General features: G+C 35.9%; 1 protein-coding gene across 37 annotated transcripts in view; it reads right to left on the bottom strand.

Moving 5' to 3' along the window:
* The window catches only part of SLC16A7 (solute carrier family 16 member 7), a 220207-nt gene that overhangs the window by 94317 nt on the left and 104067 nt on the right, over positions 1-21823 (bottom strand). For 36 of the 37 annotated variants that reach the window (XM_023558323.2, XM_023558313.2, XM_023558240.2 and 33 more), the window contains one exon: positions 2263-2519. In XM_023558323.2, coding sequence (XP_023414091.1) covers positions 2263-2482 — 220 coding nt within the window. In that variant the 5' untranslated portion in view covers positions 2483-2519. Of the gene's footprint in view, positions 1-2262; positions 2520-6883; positions 7635-21823 lie in introns of those variants that run through there. The other variant, XM_023558317.2, reaches the window with a different exon arrangement.

Consider the following 21823-nt stretch of genomic DNA (forward strand, 5'->3'; position numbering starts at 1 on the left):
TGCTTAAAACTAATAAAGTCAATTAAGACTTGACTTCCCTAAAAAAAAAAAAAAAAAAAATTATACAGGTTTCTGTCTTCCTTATGAGTTAGTCAGCTCTCTGTTCAACAGAAAAATTATAAATATATAGAAACTGAATTCCAAAATCAGTGGACCTATATGGATTCATTAGAGGAGCCTGCTTCAGCTGTGTTTAAGAGGGAGAAAAAAAAAAAAAACTACATCTTTTAACATTAGCACACTTTGGCACTCAGGCCAGGATGACTTTGTGTGTTGCTTTAGCAAAGCATTATTAAAGAACACCTGACCCATGAAATAGAGGAGCAAGACCCGATGCACAATATATACTGTTTCTATTGTCATCATAAATAACAAAGCTACAATCCTTAACGAAACTGTCCAAAGGAGAATCTCAGAAAGTGTTTTAAAAGTGAAATTTTTCACTGGCATGACTAAATAACATTTTAAAGATACTTTTTGGTAATGGAAGGAAAAATGCATCTGTTTAACCTCACTAAAAGAGTAAGAGAGATACATGCTGGACTAATGGAAAATAACTAACACACAAAGTGAAAAAGACACACTAACACATGTATAGACATATACATAAAGCAAACTAGGTTATTGCACGATTAAATTTTTATCTTGGTAGGACAATAAAGAGAAGATACCCTAAAGAATAATTATTATGTCAAAAACAAATGACCGTAGTAGGGATAGCAGACAAGTTACTAAACAGCAGTGGAAAGAACAATGAATCAGATCTTTAGAAGGCCTGGCCTAGATCTGTCTGGCTCTGTCACTGTCTAGGTATAAAGAGGGAGTTCTGAAGAAGGTAGAAGAACATAGCAATTAAATGCTTAAGAGTCTCAATTTCTTTCTGCCATAAATAAGCTGTTTGACTTGGAAAGCTATTTTATCTATTTCCTTGGCTGTGAAATGGAGTGATGATACTTGTTTCACAGGTTGTTAAAATAATTAAATCATATTACACATAATAAGCATTTAGAGAAGCACTGGGGGGGGGGTGGGGGAACCCATTGCCATGGAGTTAACTTCAACTCATGGCAAGCCTATAGGTCAGAGTAGAACTGCCCCATAGGGTTTCAAAGGAGCACCTGGTGGATTCGAACTGCTGACCTTTTCATTAGCAGCCATAGCTCTTAAACACCATTCCATGAGAGCCAAGTGTAAATAATATCAAATATCAGTAATGTTGTATCTCTGACACTATGAGTCATATTATCCTCATCTGTAAAATCAAAAAACTGCATTAGAGTATTTGTATAATTTCTTTTAAGTTCTTCTTTTCAGAGCCTGTACATGCCTCTTAAAGTCAAATATTCGCTTGAAAAATAAAAACCAAACACCCATATATTTTAAGCACCGTATTTTACACAAATAACGAGTGCCTTCTAAATTTGTCTGCCAACTGCTCTCTCCCCCTAGAGAGGTATTTTCCGAAGGGTGCTATGCTAACTTTTTCGTACAGCAACATGTAAAAAAAAATTAGCATACCATGCTTACTAATTTTAAAAAAGAAATCTACAGGTCAGTCGGGTTCACTGTTCAGATTAATTTAAAGAAGATAGATGACATAGGAATGCACTAACAATTAGAATTTATTTTTTTAATTCAGAGTTGAGATGGTACTTTGATTTCCTCATTATCCCTCATGAATCATATACACTCATCAGAACATGGAATGTAACAAGATAGTAGTCCAGCTACCATTTAAGTAAAACGTTGTCATAATTAACTTGTCTCCTACAGAGATAATTGATTTTATCACCCAAACCTGAATGGACCAAAATTTGCATGATAACACTCCAATTGTGCAGCTTAGGGTACAGTGTTTTCTAGGCTTTTAAAGTGTCAGCCACTTAAGTTTCTTTCTCATTCAGAAGAAAGCATTTCTAACAGCTGTAGCAAGAGTAGGAAATGATACTACTAGCATCACGTAGACTCTGCCACACTAAATGAAAAGGTACCTCCTCTTATCTTCCACAGCTGAGTAAATCTTGATGTGTGCAAATAAATACTCGTTCAAATAAATAGTTTGGTTGGAGTTAGTACCAATAGTTCAAGATGCTGAATTACTAACATAACTAAAAATTCTGTTCCAACTATACTTTCAATTGGTTTTAAGTTGCTATAAGATGAAAATACAGCTTTAATATCCCAGGACATTGCATATAAAACACTACAGCATAAAGGAATTGTTTCTTGATCCAGGATTCTATTTATTTCAAAGAAACTTACCTCCTGCATACATAACAGCCAGCATGATGGACGATATCCATGCTATTTCGCTGTAGGAAGTGTTGAATATTTCCTGAATTTCTTTGAAGAATACTGTGACAGCTTTGGGGAATGCATAGGAAAATCCAATGGAGATAAAAGATGCTCCGACAACCACCCAGCCCCATCCTCCATCAGGAGGTGTATAGTCAAGTTGGGCCCCTCCTGCTGCTGGTGGCATTTCTGCTCCTTTGTTTTTTTATCTTAAATTCAGTAACCTATTAAAAAAAAAAAAAGGAGAAGAAACAACAGTTAAACTATATTTCCATACTGTATGTCACTCTTGATAAAAAAAAGTAGTTTCCAGTTATAACTACAATATGTTTTTTTGTATTTTTGTAACAATCTTGTACTTGTAAAGTTATCAATTTACCAAAAAAAAAAAAGATATGAGGTATACAGTTTTGATTGTTATGGGCTAAAGATAGAAAGCATTTAATTTGTTTATGGAAAGAAAAATGAAGGGAAGTTAATAATTTAGATCTGAGCCATAGTACCAACCAAAACAGCTATCTCAATCTTATTTCTAAGCATGAGGAAGACATCAGTTATAATTCTTCCTTATTTTAAAATACTCACTTTTAGATTTTATATAAAAAAAGCTAAAAAGGGACCATGTATTAAATGTAATGACTTATAAGGTGGTAATAGGTATATTTTATAATTTTTCCACATTTAATAACTGAAAATACATTAAAAGTTTTTCAGTTTGGATCTTTTTTTAAACTTATAGGATAAGGAATTGTATAGGTCTATGGAATTAATTTTAATGCATTTTCAAAAGTGGCCCTACCTATTTATCTTGTAAATGATATATTTTTATACATTTTATGTAGCTCTGAAATTCTTCCAATCAAATGGATGGTGTGTTTGTTGAGGGAGTGAGGACAGGAAGCTTACTTTTTGTATACAATAAGGGACACTGACTCATTTAAGGGACACTGAATTAACTTTAAGAATATAGAGAAACCGCTTTCTGCGAAAGAAAATTATCAAGTACAGTTTACTGTATTTGAAATTAAATGAATAAAATTAAAAATATATTAGTTCCTTCACATCACTGTTCCTGTAGCATGATGCTACTTGTCGAGTTTTGAGCTGGTATATGCCACTGCTTCTCAGTATTTTCATTTCACTGTTCTCATTCCATTTGTGGATATTTTTCAATAGAAATGTAGATGAAAAAGAACTATTTTTCTGAAAATGATGTTTGAAATAAGTAAACAAAACTAATTTTGCCACATGTCTTGAGAAAACTTACAGAAAAATTACGCAAATATCTATGAAAACAGAGACAAAGGTTTAATTTGTGTTTAATGTCAAATTGTTTCTAAGATATTCTCAGTGACCTCTGTGTACTTCTTAGATTTTAAATGAAAATATTCTCTACACTAAAGTTTTCTAATATGTCCATGGACCTGACTTTCAGAAATTCATATTGGAATAATTATAACAATAAACCTTAAAAAAGAGCACTGTTTTACAGGGACAAATACTAAAATGATGAGAAGTACAATGAAAGTAACAATGTAGAAAACCATTACTATACCTACTTTTTTATTTTTTGGCAGATATACTTAAAACTTAACATATTTACAGTAATTCATGGAGGGAAATCAGTATAATATGCAATGAGGAGATGAAGGGACTGAAGGTTAAAATACTTTAAATTATATGAATCATATTCCCGAAAGGTGCTGTTGAGTCCATTCTGACACGTAGTGACCCGGTTCTGTGCCATCCTCACAATCATTGCTGTTTTTGAGCCCATTGTTGAAGCTATTGTGTAAGTCCATCTCGTTGAAGGTCTTCCTCTTTTTAGCTGACCCTCTACTTTATCAAAAATGCTGTCTTTCTCCAGGGACTGGCCCCTCCTATAATATGTCCAAAGACGAAGTGTCTCTATCCTTGCTTCTAAGGAGTACTCTGGTTGAACTTCCAAAACAGATACTGTTTGTTCTTCTGGCAATCTATGGTATATTCAATATTCCCCACCAACACCATAATTCAAAGGCATTGATTCTGCTTCAGTGTTCCGTATTCACTGTTCCACTTTTGCAAGCTTATGAGGGAACTGAAAACATCATGGCTTGGGTCAGGCAAACTTAGTTCCCAAAGTGACATCTTTACTTTTCAACACTGTAAAGAGGTCTTTTGCAGCAGATTTGCCCAATGGAACCCGTTGATTGTAGATCCAAGTAAAACGAAATCGTTGACAACTTCAGTGCTTTCTCCGATTATCATGATGTTGATTAATGGTCTAGTTATGAGGATTTTTGTTTTATGTTGAGGTGTAATTCATACTGAAGGCTATAGTCTTTGATCTTCATCAGTAAGTGCCTCAGGTCCTCTTCACTTTCAGCAAGCAAGGACGTGTCATCTGCATATCACAATTTGTTTAAGAATCATCCTCCAACCATAATGCAATGTTCTTCATACAGGCCAGATTTTCAGAATATTTGCTCAGCATACAGATTGAATAAGTATGGTGAAAGAATACAACCCTGACGCACGCCTTTCCTGATATTAAACCTAGCAGTATCCCCTTGTTCTTTTCAAACTACTGCCTCTTGATCTAGGTGTACTTTCATCATAAGCACAATTAACTGTTCTGAAATTCCTATTCCTCTCAATGTTATCCGTAATTTCTTATCATCCACACAGTAGAATACCTTTGCACAGTCAATACAACTATTTCTGGCAAACATCTTTCTGGCATTATCTGCTTTCAGCCAAGATCCATCCAACATTAGCAGTGATACCCCTCGTTCCACGAAGTCTTCTGAATCTTGAATTTCTGGCAGTTCCCTGTCAAAGAGCTGCTGGAACCATTTTTGAATCATCTTCAGCAAAATTTTACTTGCATGTGATAATGATATTGTTCAATGATTTCCGCATTCTGGATCACCTTTCTTTAGAATAGGCACAAATATGGATCTCTTCCAGCCAATTGGCCAAATTTTGTGGTGAGTGGGCACTTCCAGTGTTGCATCCATTTTTTGAAACATCTCAATTTGGTATTACATCAATTCCTGGGGCCTTATTTTTAGTCAAAGCCTTCAGGTAGCTTGGGCTTCTTCCTTCAATATCATCGGTTCTTGATCATATGCTACCTCCTGAAACGGTTGAACACTGACCAATTGTTTTTGGTACAGTGACTCTCTGTATTCCTTCTTTTTTTGATGCTTCTTGCGTTGTTCAGTATTTTGCCCATAACCCAGTACCCAGTGCCGTCAGGCTTATATTTTTTCCTTCAGTTCTTTCAGCTGACAAATGCCAAGTGTGTTCATTCCTTTTGATTTTCCATGTCCAGGTCTTTGAACATTTCATTATAATACTTTACTTTGTCATCTTGAGCTGCCCTTTAGAATCTTCTGCTCAGCTATTTTACTTGGTGAACATTTCTTCCTCTTGCTTTAGCTACTCTATGTTCATGAGCACATTTCAGAGTCTTTTCTGACATCTATTTTGGTCTTTTCTTTATTTCATGTCTTTTTAATGACCTTTTGCTTTCTTCGTATATGATGTCCTTGATGTCATTCCACAACTTGTCTGATCTTCAGTCATTAGTGCTCAATGGGCCAAATCTGTTCCTGAGATGGTCTCTAAATTCAGGTGGGATATACTCAAGGTCATACTTTGGTTCTCCTGGACTTGTTTTAATTTACTACAGCTTCACCTTGAACTTGCATATCAGCAATCGATGGTCTGTTCTGCAGTCTGCTACTGGTCTTGGTCTGACTGATGATATTCAGCTTTTCCATCATCTCTTTCCACAGATGTAGTCAATGTGAATCCTGTGTATTCCATCCGGTAAGGTCCAAGTATACAGTCGCTGTTTATGTTGCTGAAAAAAGGTATTTGCTATGAAGAAGTCATTTTTCTTACCAAATTCTATCACGCAATCTCCAGTGTCACTTTTATCACCAAGACCATATTTTCCAACTACCTATCCTTCTTTGTTTCCAACTTTTGCATTCGAATCACCAACAATCATCAATGCATCTTGATTGCATGTTTGGCCAATTTCAGACATTAAAAATCAAAACCAAACCCATTGCCTTCGAGTCGATTCTGATTCATAGTGACCCTACAGGACAGAGCAGAATTGCTCCATAGAGTTTCCAAGGAGTGCCTGGTGGATTCGAACTGCTAAACCTTTGGTAAGCAGCCATAGTACTTAACCACTACATAAGTTGGTAAAAATCTTTAATTTCTTAAACTTTGGCATCGGCATTTGGTGAAAAGGAATGCATAAATATTGATATCCTAGGCATTAGTGAGCTGTAATGGACTGGTTTTGGCCATTTTGAATTGGACAGTCACATGGTCTACTATGCCAGGAATGATAAATTGAAGAATGGCATCACAGTCATCCTTAAAAAGAACATTTCAAGATTTATCCTGAAGTACAACACTGTCAGTGATAGGATAATATCCACATGCCTAAAAGGAAGACCAGTTAATATGACTATTATTCAGATTTACGTACCAACCACTAATGCCAAAGATATGAATCACACAGATTCCTAAGGAAGTTTCCATATACATTCTACTTTAATCATTATTTGTTTGCCCTGACCTTATTAATTGATGGTTACAGTCCTGGATTTTTCTCTGATTCATGTTGAACCAAGGAATGGAACGATACTTTCATAGCCTTTCCTAGTGATGTACTGGTATCCTGTAGCTTATTGTTGTTTCCCATTTTTGATGGTTGTGGAGATATTTCTACATTGCAAACATAATTTTTGCTCCAAATTCTCCATTCTTGTAAAAAAATAATTTGGAATCACCTATAATATTGTTGACTTCAAGTAACCTTTCTAATGATTTTTGTCAATATCTGTCTTTTCCATGAGAGTCTAAGATATAACAAGAAGCTGATCATTGTAGTCTCAGTTCCTAGTATAGTTATTGGCATAAATGGGTACTTAGATAGTTTTTAAAATAAACAACACATTGATGAATAAATAGTTGTGAATATCTGTACTTGGAAAAAACTTATTTTACTCATTGTGCCATCTGTTTTGGCATAAAATAAACAGAAATAAAACTTAAGCCCCATAAATACTTGCTTGAGGTGGATATTTTAAAAGTGTTTTCTAAAAAGGGGTAGGAATATCATGGCTAATGATGGTAGCAATTGTAGCATAGGTGCCTGGGACAAGATTGGCGTTAGATGGCAGCAGTAGCCCAGATGTACCCTAAACAAAAATTCAAGTAAGTTAATATTTGCTGAATGCAACTGGACTAAGGTATATGTGACTAAATGAAGAATCCATGATTCAAACGCAGAAAAGGACTGAAAAAAAAAATGAAAGGAGTAAAAAATAATGAAACCTGCTATCCCCCTTCTTTAAATCCCCCCTCCCCGCTTTTCTCTCTCATAAACACATACACACACATTCTTCTTCACTAGCCATTAATCATCTCCACAGATAACTTACAGCTAATAGAAGTTCTTTCTCTAACAATTTTGGATAACAATTTGTGGGCTGAACCTCAGCTTTCCACAGATAATCAACTATTTCTCATTTTTTCTAGATACTGGCCTTAAAAACAATCACCTAAGAATCTCTGATTCTAACCAACTATTAAACTTATGTTTTCCTGATATGCATTGTCTGAAACTGTGTATTTGTCATTTGAATTATCGACAGTTTGAATTACACCTGCTTTTTTATGGACATCAAGCGATTTTCTCAGGCAACACACATCATTCCTTTCATAAGTTTCCTTGACTTGAAAAAAGCATTACATGATTGTGCTATTTTTTCTCCTTAATCTTCTTTCAGTTTTCATATTGCTATTTTTTAATAGTTCATAACATTATTATATCAGCATGCAAAATTAATTCTTTTTCTAGTATATTTACTTGATTTTAATTATAATTCCATACTCTGGGCTGGAAGTTATCCCTTAAATAACTCTTTACTTTTAAACTCCTACCTACTTTGTTTCTTCTGTACAGTATCATCTTCTCTCTTACCTAAATCATTGGAAAATGGAGGCAGGACCAATTAGCCCTTAAAAAAAAATCCCAGTTCTGAATGTTCCCTATTCCTTATTAACAACTCTTGAGTTGACCAATAGTTAAGGTCCAATTAATACATATTAATTGACCTCATTTTGTTTTCCTGTGCACAATTTCATAATATCATATGAAATTTAAGGAAAAATCTGTGATCTAGTTGCCAAGTCAGCGAGAAAAGTGAGAGTGGGGACAAGAATGAAGACTAGTAAAGGAACTGAAAAATCAGGGATAAAATCTGAGAAACTGATAAGGCTAGAAAGAAAGGTTTAACTTGTGCTAGGAATGAAGAGCTAAGCGAGTCTTCTGCATCTGAGATAATAGCAGCAAAGAGAGGCTCACACCAGCTCTGGTCCCACCAGGAGCCCTGGGAGCCTTTACAGATTTTTTTTTTTTTTTTTTAAACTGGGTAATTGAAGAATGGCGGCTTCATTCTATCTCAAAAAAAAAAACCAAACCCGTTGCCTTTGAGTCAATTCCAACTCATAGTGATTCTATAGGACAGAGTAGAACTGCCGCATAGGATTTCCAAGAAGCAACTGGCTGGTGGATGTGAACCCCAGCCTTTTGATTAACAGCCATACCTCTTAACCACTGCACCACTAGGGTACATATCTGAGTGTAGAAAACTCTTTTTATTTTATTTTATTTTGTGGGAAAAAAACGAATGCATTTCTGTCAGTTTCCTCTGGCAGAGGAAATTGCCCTGAATTCAGCCACAGCCTCAGAGGAAAGCCTGAGGCATCCCTCACAATTGGCTCTGACCTCACAGTTTATGCTTAATTATCATCAGGGTTTACGGAGGCCAGCACAGGGGCCATAACAAAAGGAATCTTAACAAGTCCAAATTCTAAATGCTCACCAACAATTCTACAAATTTTTCACAGGGCCTTAACTGGATTGGCCAATTTTCCTCCAGAAAAATCAACCCATGTCCAGAACCCCTTTTAATGAAAGACCATCAAATAATCCCAGAACCCTCTGTGTGATAGTTAAATATTTATTAATCTATTTTACATTCATTTCTCTACACATATTAAACTATCATAGTATATTTTATACACATTTATGCAGATAAACCCATGCTGCTGTTTTTAGCTGCCATCAAATCAGCTACCACCCATAACGTCTAACAGAAAGCAATGCTGCCCAGTGCTGCACCATCTCCGTGATCTTTGACGTGTTTGAGCCTATTGTTGAGGCTATTTTGTCAGCCCATCCTCACTAAGGGTCTCCCTCATTTTCAATGACCTTCTACTTTACTAAACATGACGTCCTTCTCTAGAGTTTAATCTTTCCCAATGGCTTGTCCCCAGTAAGCAAAAGGGCAAACTTGCAGACGGGTGATGGAAATATGCCCATGCAAGATATATATTATTCTTTAGTTTTAAAAAATGAAAGGTAGTGTTTTAGAATTTGTGTGTGACAATGGAATATCAATGATTCTTAGGCAAACAGGAAGGCTTTCCTTGAATTTGAGAAAGGAACTATTTGGAAGACTGCTTCCTGAAGTCCAGACAGACATAAAGTTTATTCCCCTCAACAAAAGCGGTGATAATATTTATAGCTAAATCTAAAGTCAGCTAGTGGTACCAGCTAACTTGGTTTCTCAGCAATCCACAGACATGCCACAAGTCTTATGATGGGTTTTATTTACAAAAGGTGTGTAAAAAAATAAATGATACTCTTGAGCTTTGAATATTCTTTCTAAAGATTCAACTACTTGGTTCTTACAACTTCATGAACTAAGAGGAAGTGGTATTTTTAACTATATTTTGTAAATGAGTCCATAAAAGATCAGAGGTACAAAATGATTTTCCAAAAGTTTAGTGCCCAGTAGATGATCCAGTTGGTACCATGACCAGTGTCTTGTTATGAAGCCTGCTGTCGCTGATTTGCCTTTAACACATCAACTTGGAGGCTCCCCCTACTGCTTACACGTATACTCCTTCACTTTTATTTCTAGGGTGAACTTCCACATTTCACTGCATGCACATGTCCTCCCTTGTCTTGCCCTTGTTCTAATACTTGTTCTTTGGAATTCAGAGAACCACAACTATCATTCAAAGTCTTGAAATTCATCATTATTCCAGTTTATCTTCATGTGTCCCTTCCATAATGTTTTTGAGAACATACATTACAATACATCATTTTCACTAGCAAAAGAGTGACTCAGCAACAACTGAAACATCTGGCTATTTCAAGTGCCTTTTTAACAACTTAAGTAGTGGGGTGTACCAAAACTCAAGAGCTGTTCCTTGTCTTCTAGAGATACATACAGGTTTATTCATCTGTGGAGAAGATGACGGAGGATATAGAAGAAATGAAAACTACTAGCAATGTTTAATAGCTAGGCTCTTGTGTGATACACAATGTCTTTTCTCATTCCAATGCACAAAATATTAGAATTGGTCCTTTTACCCAAATAATCTTTTTTTTTTTTTTTTTTTAACTTCCTGGCCCTAAACAAACATGCATCAATTTTATAAAGCCTTTAATCAGTCTATTTCATCCAGAAGTTTGTGTTTCAAAATATGGTGCAGAAATAGTGTGCTCAGCAAAAAAGTCCCAAATTAAATCAATGTGGGTTAGGAGCCCATCAGCTTCTCCATAAATTCCTCTAGATGCCCTATAGATACAGCATGATTTTTTTTTTTTCACATTCTACTTATAAAGTGGGCTATGTTTTTGCCTAAAAGAAATAATATACTCCTTAAAGAACAACTGATTGGTCTTTTGCTATTTCTCGTTTCTTATCCAAAAGGATACAGCAACGTCAAATGAATGTGCAATGTTTAAGATCAGGTGACAACTCTTCCAATTTCACAACAGAAATTAAACTGAACCAAATCTTTTCTTTTCCAACATGTAATTGAATTAAAATTGGAATCTAATCCTGGGAGGCTATTTTATTCTCCAAAATGAACCATCTTTTAAATCCTATTGACTGATTTACTTTGATACCTAGACAAGAGCTATATCAATAGTGCATGGTCCACAAAATATCAGTAGCAGGAAACCTATTTTTAAATACAAACTATGGCTGTAGGTGAAAGGACTCTGAGAATGCCAACTAATAAACTAATAGGGTTGTACCAACTAAAGTGGTCTTTATAATGGGAAAATCAAGAGTAATATTTGAAATAAGTATATAAGTCTCTACGAAGAATAGGAAATGGAACTTCCATATTAGATAATTCCCCTAATTTCTAATAAGTATACTTTTAAGATTAGATGACAGCAGTAGTGGTGACATCATTTATAAAAGCCATGAGCCAAGTACTTCCACTGTAAGGATTTTTTTCTTATAGACATTTGTACACGCATGCAAAGGTACAAGCACAGGGAAATATTGCTTATAATTCTGGCAAACGAAAACAGTCACTAGGGAAATACATCATTAAATTGTAACACATTCATCATAAAGTACTAAACAACTGTAAAAAGAATGACATAGATATATATGTACAGATATGCAATGTTGTTCAAGCTATTGTTGCTGTAGTTGGTTGTCATCGAGTTGATTCCAACTCACAGTAACCCCATGTATGCAGAGGAGAACTGTTCCATAGGGTTTTCTAGGCTGTGACTTTTTGGAAGCAGATCAACAGGCCTGTCTTCTGAGGCACCTCTGGGTGGGTTCAAACCACCAACCTTTCAGTTAGTAGTGCTTTACCATTTGTGCTACCCAGGAACTCCGTTCAGGGTATAATAAATGAAGAAAAGTAGACTGTAGAACAGGAGAATATGATTCCATTTATTTTAAAGTGTATATGCATAAAGACTAATTAGCACTTATATTTGTATATGAATACAAATTATCTTAAAGAAGACATAAGAAGCTGTTTATAGTAGGTGCCTTTGAAAACTGGGATTGAAAAAATAAATTGCATATAATTTAAATATTTTGCAATGTTTAAGTATTATATCTTATTACATAATGAATTTTTATCTTATTGAAAACTTTAAAATACAAAAATGCTAAAATAAAAAACTTTAAGATATCAATATAAATATATTTCCTAAATGTTAACTTGGTTATGAGTTATAGCATGTACTTCTGTTTGTCTTAAATACGAAATTTCCATACCCTTTTTTAAAATGATTTTTCCTGATGGCTAAATTTTTATCATACTTAAAAAAAAAAACCAAACCTGTTGCTGTTGGGTCAATTCCAACTTATGGTGACCCCATGTGTTACAGAACAGAACTGAGCTCCATAGGGTTTTCTTGGTTGTAATCTTAATGAAAGCAGATCTGCAGGCCTTTCTTCTGTAGTGCCACTGGGTGGTTTTGAACTGCCAACCTTTCAATTAGTAGTTAAGCACAAACTGATAGAAATTGGCTTCTGCTTATCAGTCTTATCCAATAGTCCTCACAGTATGGTCCTAGTTCAGCACCATAAGCATTACCTAGGAACTTATTAGAAATGTAAATTATTGGGAACCACTCCAGATTTATCGCATCACTCTGGGACTGAGACCCAGCAAATTGTATTTTAACAAACCCCTCAGGTGGTTTCGATGCACACTAAAGTTAGAAAATCACCATTCCAGCCTCTTCCTCTAACACATCTACACATGTTAGGTATAATAATTGTAATGATGAACTACTGGCATTTCTTGAAAAATCATGATGTTTTACAACTCCATATCTCAACCGCTATTCCTTCTAATGAAATGTCCTTCACTACTGTCTTCCTCCATCTAACTTCTATTAACACGTTAAGGTACATGTAAGCATCATCTCCTCCCCTATCTCTGAGGTCTGACATTGATTCCAATCCCATCTACCTTCCTATGTGTACATTTACCATAACACGCATATCATATGACACGTGTATCCCATTTACTTGGCACTCTCCCCTGTTCTTGAGGACGAGATCTATACCTTATTTCACTTAGTTTCCAGAAATAGTAGGTATCTCATAAATATTCCTGAATGAATAAGATTGTAAAAGAAATGCATATCTTAGAAACATGTATTTTATCACTTCTGAATTAACAAGCAGATATGAAACTCTAAAACTTGCTCTTAATCACAGCGTAACTAAAGTGAATAGAAGACATGATGAAGTAAAAGAGCTGAACAAAAGATTTCAAAGGGTAGCTCAAGAAGACAAGGTAAAATATTATGATGAAATGTGCAAAGACCTGCAGTTAGCAAACCAAAAGGGAAGAACATGATCTGTATTTCTCAAGCTGAAAGAACTGAAGGGAAAATTAAAGCCTTGAGTTACATTCTTGAAGGATTTTATGAACAAAAAAATCGAATGATGCAGGAAGCATGAAAAGAAGATGGAAGAAATACTCAGAGTCACTGTACCAAAAAGAATTCATCAACATTCAACCACTTCAGGACATAGCATATGACCAAGAACCGCTGGTACTGAATGCAGAAGTTCAAAATGCACTGAAGGCACCATGTAAACAATGCTCCAGGAACTGACAACATACCAACTGAGGAAATACCAAAAAAGGATGCAACACTGGAAGCGCTTACTCTTCTACGTCAGGAAATTTAAAAGACAGTTACCCGGCCAACCAACTGGAAGGAATTCATATTTGTACCCATTCTGAAGAATGGCAATCAATAGAAAGTGAAAATTAACCAAAAAATATCATTAACATCATATGCTAACAAAATTTTGCTGAAGATAATTCAAAAACAACTGCGGCTATACGTCCACAGAGAACTGCTAAAAGTTCAAGCTGGATTCAGAAGATGATGTGGAACAAGGGTTATCACTGCAGTTGTCAGATGGATCTTGGCCAAAAGCAGAGAACACGAGAAAAATACGTGCCTATGTTTTATCAAGTATGCAAAGGCATTCAATGATATGGATCATAAAAAAATATGGATAACATTACAAATAATGGGAATTCCAGAACACTTAATTGTATGCATGCAAAACCTGTACTGCACATGAATCAAGAGGCAGTCATTTGAATAAAACAAGGGGCTACTGAGTGATTCAAAATTGAAAAAGACATGTGGCAGGGTTGTATCCTTTCACCTTATTTAATCAATTTGTATGTTGAACAAATAATCCAAGAAGCTGGACTATATGATGAAGAATGTGGCATCGGGATTGGAGAAAGACTCATTAACAACATGCAATATGCAGATGAAACAACTTTGCTTGACAAAAATGAAGATTTGAAGCACTTACTGATGAAAGTCAAAGACTTCAGCATTCCGTATGGATTTCCCCTGAACGTGAAGAAAACGAAAATTCTCACAACTGGGCCTAATAAACAACATCATGATAAATGAAGAAGAAACTGAAGTTAGCAATGATTTCATTCTACTTGGCTCAATAATCAATGCCCATGGAAGCAGTAGTCAAGAAAGCCAATGACGTATTGCACTGAGTAAATCTGCTGCAAAAGAGCTCTTTAAGGTTTTAAAAAGCAAAGATGCCACTTTGATGATTAAGATGTGCCTGACCAAAGCCATGGTCTTTTCAATCACCTCATAGGCATGCAAAAGCTGGTCAATAAAAAAGGAAGATGAAGAACTGACACATTAAAATTGTGGTGCTGGCAAAGAATATTGTCTATATCATGGACTGTCAGAAGAATGAATTAATCAGTCTTAGAAGAAATACAACCAGAATGCTCCTTAGAAGCAGGTATGGTGAGATTTCAGCTCACTTATTTTGGACACACCATCAGGAAAGCCCAGTCGCTGGAAAAGAACATCACTCTAGGTAAAGTAGGTAGCATTAACAGTACAAAACCCGATTTGTCTGGATAAAAAGAGTCAATTCAAACTTTTACATATATTTTCATGTTCCTTAGAGATAAACTTATTTTAGAGCACATTTGCAGTCTTTTTTCTCTCCCAGAGTCATAGCTTACAAAATATATATATATATATATGTATATATGTATGTATGGCTACACAATTAGGGAAGATGGCAACAGATACATGTTGTCTGATTTTTTTTCTCTCACAGCTTTTAAAGCCAAAGAATCCTTCTACAACCAAAAATTACTCAGAATCCTATTATTCAAACCAGCTACTCTGTTGTAGGGGGGAGGGGAAGGGATAACAGAGAGCTTGGATCCCCACTTATCAGCATCCCCTAACCCCTTTCCTGAAATGGCTTTTGAGGTTCCTTTTAGAAAGTTTAATGTTCCTTGAAGCATAGTTGGAAATCCATTTATAATACCTTTTTGCCTCTCATATTTAATGATATTCCCTGGTCTACCAGCAGAAAAAGAGAATTATACTTAATAAATTTGAGGTCTTCCACATTATCTTTAGTCTTCAAAGATTTTCTGGTGTTTTGTTCCTTTCCTCAATTTGCAAAGAAGTTATTTAACTATGTGTTAGTGGGCATTAGGGAAGTGGAGTTAAAAAAAAAAATCATAGATGTTTCTAGGACTATAACAGGGCCAGTGAATACCTTTCCCAGTTTTCCATTAAAATGTTCACTTAAAAAAATCCGATAAGAAAAAACAAACAAAAAAGCATAAGCTATCCTCATACCGAGGATACAGATTCAGAAATATGCTAGAATCCTCTAGAAGTTTCTACAAAATACAATATCATTGAGGCAGGATAAAGAAATAGTACCACAGCAAGATGAGTTAATCTGGCCAGAAGTATGGAGAAAAATGGTCTTCCATTTCATACCAAGACAGGCTTCCCTTATCTGTTGAGTCGTCTGCTCACCTGATAGCGGAAGCTTCTTATGAATCATTGCACATTTTAGAATCTTGAACTTATTTAGTTCTATCTATGACCTATCTCTTTGTGTCCCAATACTTTGTCAGCTATTCTCATGATTCTATAACCCCTGCCTCCACCTCCCTTGGGGAATCATGAGAAAACTGAGAATAACCTAAGCAACCAACTGTGGGTTAAATATATCATTGTCATCCACTTTAAAGAATATTAATACTTACATTAAATGATGGTTCTGAGAATTACAAAACATGTGAAATATTTATGATACAATGTTCAGTAAAAAATAATAATATAAAACAGTATGTATACCAAAATTTCAAATAAATGACAAAAGAGATACATCATCCTCACTTCAAAACTTGACAAAAGGGGCATTTTTCCTTGTAGCTATTTTCTCATCACTTATTCATTTTTTTTTTTTTTATTCATTGTTAGTTCTTTGCTTCTGGCCTTTCTTTTGTAAAGTTTGACTAACTTCTCTTTTGAAGATGAACTGTGACTTCCTAATCCTCAAAGACATTGGGCCTCATCTCGTTAAATTTTTCTACAAAGTACCTTGTAGTTGAGACTTTTCAATCTTTAGCTTCTATCTCACTATACTACTGTGCTTTCTTCCCTGCCTACTTTTCCTCTTCAGGTCTAACATCTGTAGGTTCTCATGAAGGTGATATTGTTGACTCTCTTCTCTTTCCATGTGTTGTTGTTTTTAGGTGCCATTGAGTCAGCTCTGACCTATAGCGAATACATAAAGCAGAACTAAACACTGCCTGGTCCTGCATCATCCTCACAATCCTTGCTGTGCTTGAGCCCATTGTTGCAGCCACTGTGTCAAACCATCTCTTTGAGAATCTTCCCCTTTTTTGCTGACCCTCTACTAAGCATGATGACCTTCTCTAGGGACTGATCCCTCCTGATAATATGTCCAGAGTATGTGAGATGAAGTCTTGCCATCATTACTTCTAAGGAGCATTCTGGCTATTCTTCTTCCAAGACAAATTTGTTCATTTTTCTGGCTGTCCATAGTACATTCAATATTCTTTGCCAACACCATAATTCAAAGGCATCAATTCTTCTTAGGTCTTCCTTATTCATATTCCAGCTTGCACATGTATATGAGGCAATTAAAAACATCATGGCTTGGGTTAGGTGCACCTTAGTCCTTAAAGTGACATCTTTGCTTTTTAAAACTTTAAAGAGGTCTTTTGCAGCAGGTTTGCCCAATGCAATGCATCGTTTAATTTCTTGACTGCTGCTTCCATGGGTATTGATTGTGGATCCAAGTAAAATGAAATTCTTGCCAATGTCCATATTTTCTCCATTTATCATGATGTTGCTTATTGGTCCTTTTGTGAGATTTTCTTGTTTTCTTTATATTCAGCCATACTGAAGGCTGTGATCTTTTATCTTCATCAGTAAGTGCTTCAAGTCCTCCTCATTTTCAGCAAGCTAAATTGTGTCATCTGCATATCGCAGGTTGTTAAAAGTCTTCCTCCAAACCTTCTTCATATACTCCAGCGTCTCAGATTTTTTACTCAGCATACAGATTGAATAAGTATGGTGAAAGTATGCAACCGTGACATATACCTTATCTGATGTTAAACTACCTGGTATCCCCTTGTTCTGTCCGAACGACTGCCTCTTGGCCTAAGCACAGGTTCCTCATGAGCACAATTGAGTGTTCTGGGATTCTCATTCTTTGCAATGCTATCCATAATTTGTTACGACCCACACAGTGGGATGTCTTTGCATAGAAAAGAAAACACAGGTAAACATCTTTCTGTAACTTTTGCTTTCACCACAATCCATCTGACAACAGCAATGATATGCCTTGTTCCAAGGCCTCTTCTGAATACGGCTTGAATTTCTGGCTGTTCCCTTTTGATGTACTACTGCAGCTGCTTTTGAATGATCTTCAGCAAAATTTTACTTGTGTGTGATATTAATGATATTATTTGATAGTTTTTGCATTCTATTTGATCACCTTTCTTTCAAATGGGTACAAATATAGATCTTTTCCAGTTGGTTGGCCAGGTAGCTGTCTTCCAAATTTCCTGGCATAGACAGGTGAGTGCATCCAGTGTTGCATACGTTTGTTGTAACATCTCAGTTGGTTTTCCATCAATTCCCTGGAGCCTCGTTTTTCACCAATGCCTTCAGTGAAGCTTGAACTTCTTCCTTCAGCCATTCATTCTGGATCATATTTTATCTCCTGAAATGGTTGAATATCAACTAATTCTTTTTGGTACAGTGATTATATTCCTTCCATTTTCTTTTGATGCTTTCTGCATCATTTAATACTTTCCCCATTAAAAAAAAAAAAAAGTTTAGAATCCTTCAATATTGCAACTTGAGGCTTGAATTTTTTCTTCAGTTCTTTCAGCTTAAGAAATGCAGAACATATTCTTCCCTTTTGGTTTTCTATGTCCAGGTCTTCACACATTTTATTATAACACTTTATCTTCTGGAGCTGCCCTTTGAAATCTTCCATTCAGCTCTCTTAGTTCATCATTTCTTCCTTTTGCTTTAGCTACTCTATGTTCAAGAGCAAGTTTCAGAGTCTCTTCTGACTCTATTTTGGTCTTTCCTTTCTTTCTTTCCTGTCTTTTTAATGACCTCTTGCTTTCTTCATGTATGATGTCCATTATGGCATTCCTCAATGAGTCTGATATTCAGTCGTTAGTGTTCAATGTCTCAAATCTATTTTTGAGATGGTCTTAAATTCAGGTGATTGGATATACACAAGGTTGTACTTTGGTTTTCCTAGATTTGTTCTAATTTTCTGAAACTTCAAATTGAACTTACATATGAGCAACTGATGGTCTGTTCTGTAGTCAGCCTCTGGCCTTGTTCTGACTAATGATATTGAGTTTTCCATCTACTCTTTCCACAGATATAGTTAATTTTATTTCTGCAAATTCCATCTGTCAAGGCCCAAATGTATAGTCTCTGCTTCTGTTGATGAAAAAAGGCATTTGCAATGAAGAGATCATTGGTCTTGCAAAATTCTACCATGCAATCTCTGGTGTCTTTTCTATCAGCAAGGTCATATTTTCCAACTATTATCCTTCTTCTTTGTTTCTTTCACTTTCTAATCACTAGTAATTATGAATGCATCTTGACTGCATGTTTGATCAGTTTCAGACTACAGAAGTTGGTAAAAATCTTCAATTTCTTCATCTTTGGCCTTAGTGATTGGTGGGTAAATTTGAATAATCATTGTATTAACTGGTCTTCCTTGTAGGTATATGGATATTGTCCTAACACTGACAGCACTGTACTTCAAGATAGATATTGTTCTTTTTGACGATGAACACTATGCCATGTCTCTTCAATTTGTCACTCCCGGCATAGTAGAACTTATGATTGTCTGATGCAAAACGGCCAATACCTGTCCATTTCAGCTTACTAATGCCTAGGATACTGATCCTCAAACATATCATATCATTTTTGATGACTTCCAACTTTCCTAGATTCATACTTTGTACATGTCATGTTCCGGTTATTTAATGGATATTTGCAAACGTTTCTTCTCATTTTGAGCCACGCCACATCAGCAAATGAAGGTCACGGAAGCTTGATTCCATCCACATCATTAAGATCAATTGTACTTTGAGGAGACAGCTCTTCCCCAGTCATCTTTTGAGGGCTTTCCAACCCGAAGGGCTCATCTTCCAGACTACATCAGATAATGTTCTACTACTACTTATAGGGCTTTCACTGGCTAGTTTTTTCACAAATAGACTTCCAGGTCCTTTCCTAGTCTGTATGAGTCTGGAAGCTCTGCTGAAACCTATACACCAAGGGTGTCCCTGCTTCTATTTGAAGTACTATTGGCAAAGCTTCCAGTATCACAGCAACACACAAGTCACCACAGTGGTCAAACCCATCTGGGAGCTCTGAATTCTGTAACTAGAATACATGTTAACATTCTCTTAACTGAGAAACTGTGAAAGAAATACACCATTAGCATAGAATTTGCTCCATTATTTGATTTCCATATAATGCCTACTAACACCCAGGCGTTTCTTAACACAATGTTATGCAATTTGAGTGAAATGTAGGGAATGGTGAAAAATGAGCAAGAAAGATTTAATAAAGTAAGATTTTGTAGTGCCTTGAATTTGACACTACAGTGTGCCATTGAAGATTTTTGAGTGGTGGGGTGGATCAACTAGAGAAGTCCTATTGGGAGATTAATCCTACTGGGGTACATTAGAGAGAGGCTGAGTATGTAGAGGAGTGTGGGGGGCCAGGATGAGAAATCTAAGGTGACACAATTGTTTGAGGCAGTACTGCAGTTTTCTGTACATAAGGTGAAAAGGGTGTGAACCATGTTCATCAAAGGAAAAATGGAGAGAAAGATGCATTTGAGAGCTATTAGAGAGGAATGACGTGTCAAAGAAAGTGAGAGGGAGAAATAACCTAGGGTTTTCCAGCCAGGAACTGAGCCCTATTACAATTCACAAGCTTGGGAATTTAACATTTCAGTGAGGTGTCCATGTGAAAATGTTCAGGAAGCAGTAAGAAATGAAGAATAAAAATATAAAAGTGAAGAACTATAAAATGATTGTTGCAACAGATAGAAAATTGGAATACCCAAGAATAAAAGTGGTAGCTGAATATATCACACCAAAAAACCAAACTGTCTTGTTGATTCTGACTTATAGCGACCCTATTATGTTATTATGCATTGCTGAATATCTAAACCAAAAATCAAACCCATCGCCGTGGAGACATTTCCAACTCATGGCGACCCTATAGGACAGAGTAGTACTGCCTCAGAGGGTTTCCTTATAGATTCGAATGCCAACCTGTTGGTTAGCAGCCGTAGCTCTTAACCATTATGCCACCAGGGTTTCCTAGAGGTATATAATCTCATGGAGAGTATTATGTCTGTCTACACAGTGCTTCCACCACTTATCTGTCAGTTGGTCAAACTACATAACATTATATCAAGAAACATCTGGGTGTTAGTAGGCTTTGTGTGGAAATCAAGAAGATGGAACAAATTCTACGCTTAATGGTGTATTTATTTCACAATTTCTCAGTTAAGGCAATGTTAATATGCATCGCAACTTGATCTGGTTATAGAATGCAGAGCTCCCAGATAGGTTTGACCACAGAGTTTTTGTTTGTTTGTTTGTTTTTCTTTTTTTAAGAAGCCCACCTTCCTTCCATTTACCCAACCCTGCTGCACTGTCACATAATGAAAACACATGCATCCTTCCACACAAATAAGCAATGCCTTTTTTGTTTTATAAAATCATGAAATTATTTTTAATCATTTCTGAGAGAGAAAAATCTCCCTTCTCTAAACTCTCAAAGCTACTTGATTATGCCATACTGCATTTTGTTCTTGAAATCACTTATGTCTCTCTTCTATCCTGGATTGTAAGCATCTTGAGACCATGAACCATGAATAAATCATATTTATATTCTCTATACTGCCTACCACAGTAACCTCAGTCCAAGTAAATAACTTCATGCCAGGATATGAAAAACTTTACATCATTTCATTTATAATAGTTCATTTTTTCTAGTCATCAGGATGGAGCAATTTTTGTACATTCAGTTATGTACCCAAACCAAAATCCATTGCCGTTGAGTCTATTTCAACACATAGCAACCCTATAAGACAGAGCAGAATTGCCCCATAGGGTTTCCAATGTGTCATTATTACGGAAGCAGATTGCCACATCTTTCCCTTAAGAAGAGGCTGGTGCGTTCAAACCACCAACATTTCAAGCCACGCGCTTTAACCACCACACCTCCAGTGCTCCTTCAATTAGA

Source organism: Loxodonta africana, chromosome 4 (genome assembly GCF_030014295.1).
Source record: "Loxodonta africana isolate mLoxAfr1 chromosome 4, mLoxAfr1.hap2, whole genome shotgun sequence".
Taxonomy (NCBI): domain Eukaryota; kingdom Metazoa; phylum Chordata; class Mammalia; order Proboscidea; family Elephantidae; genus Loxodonta; species Loxodonta africana.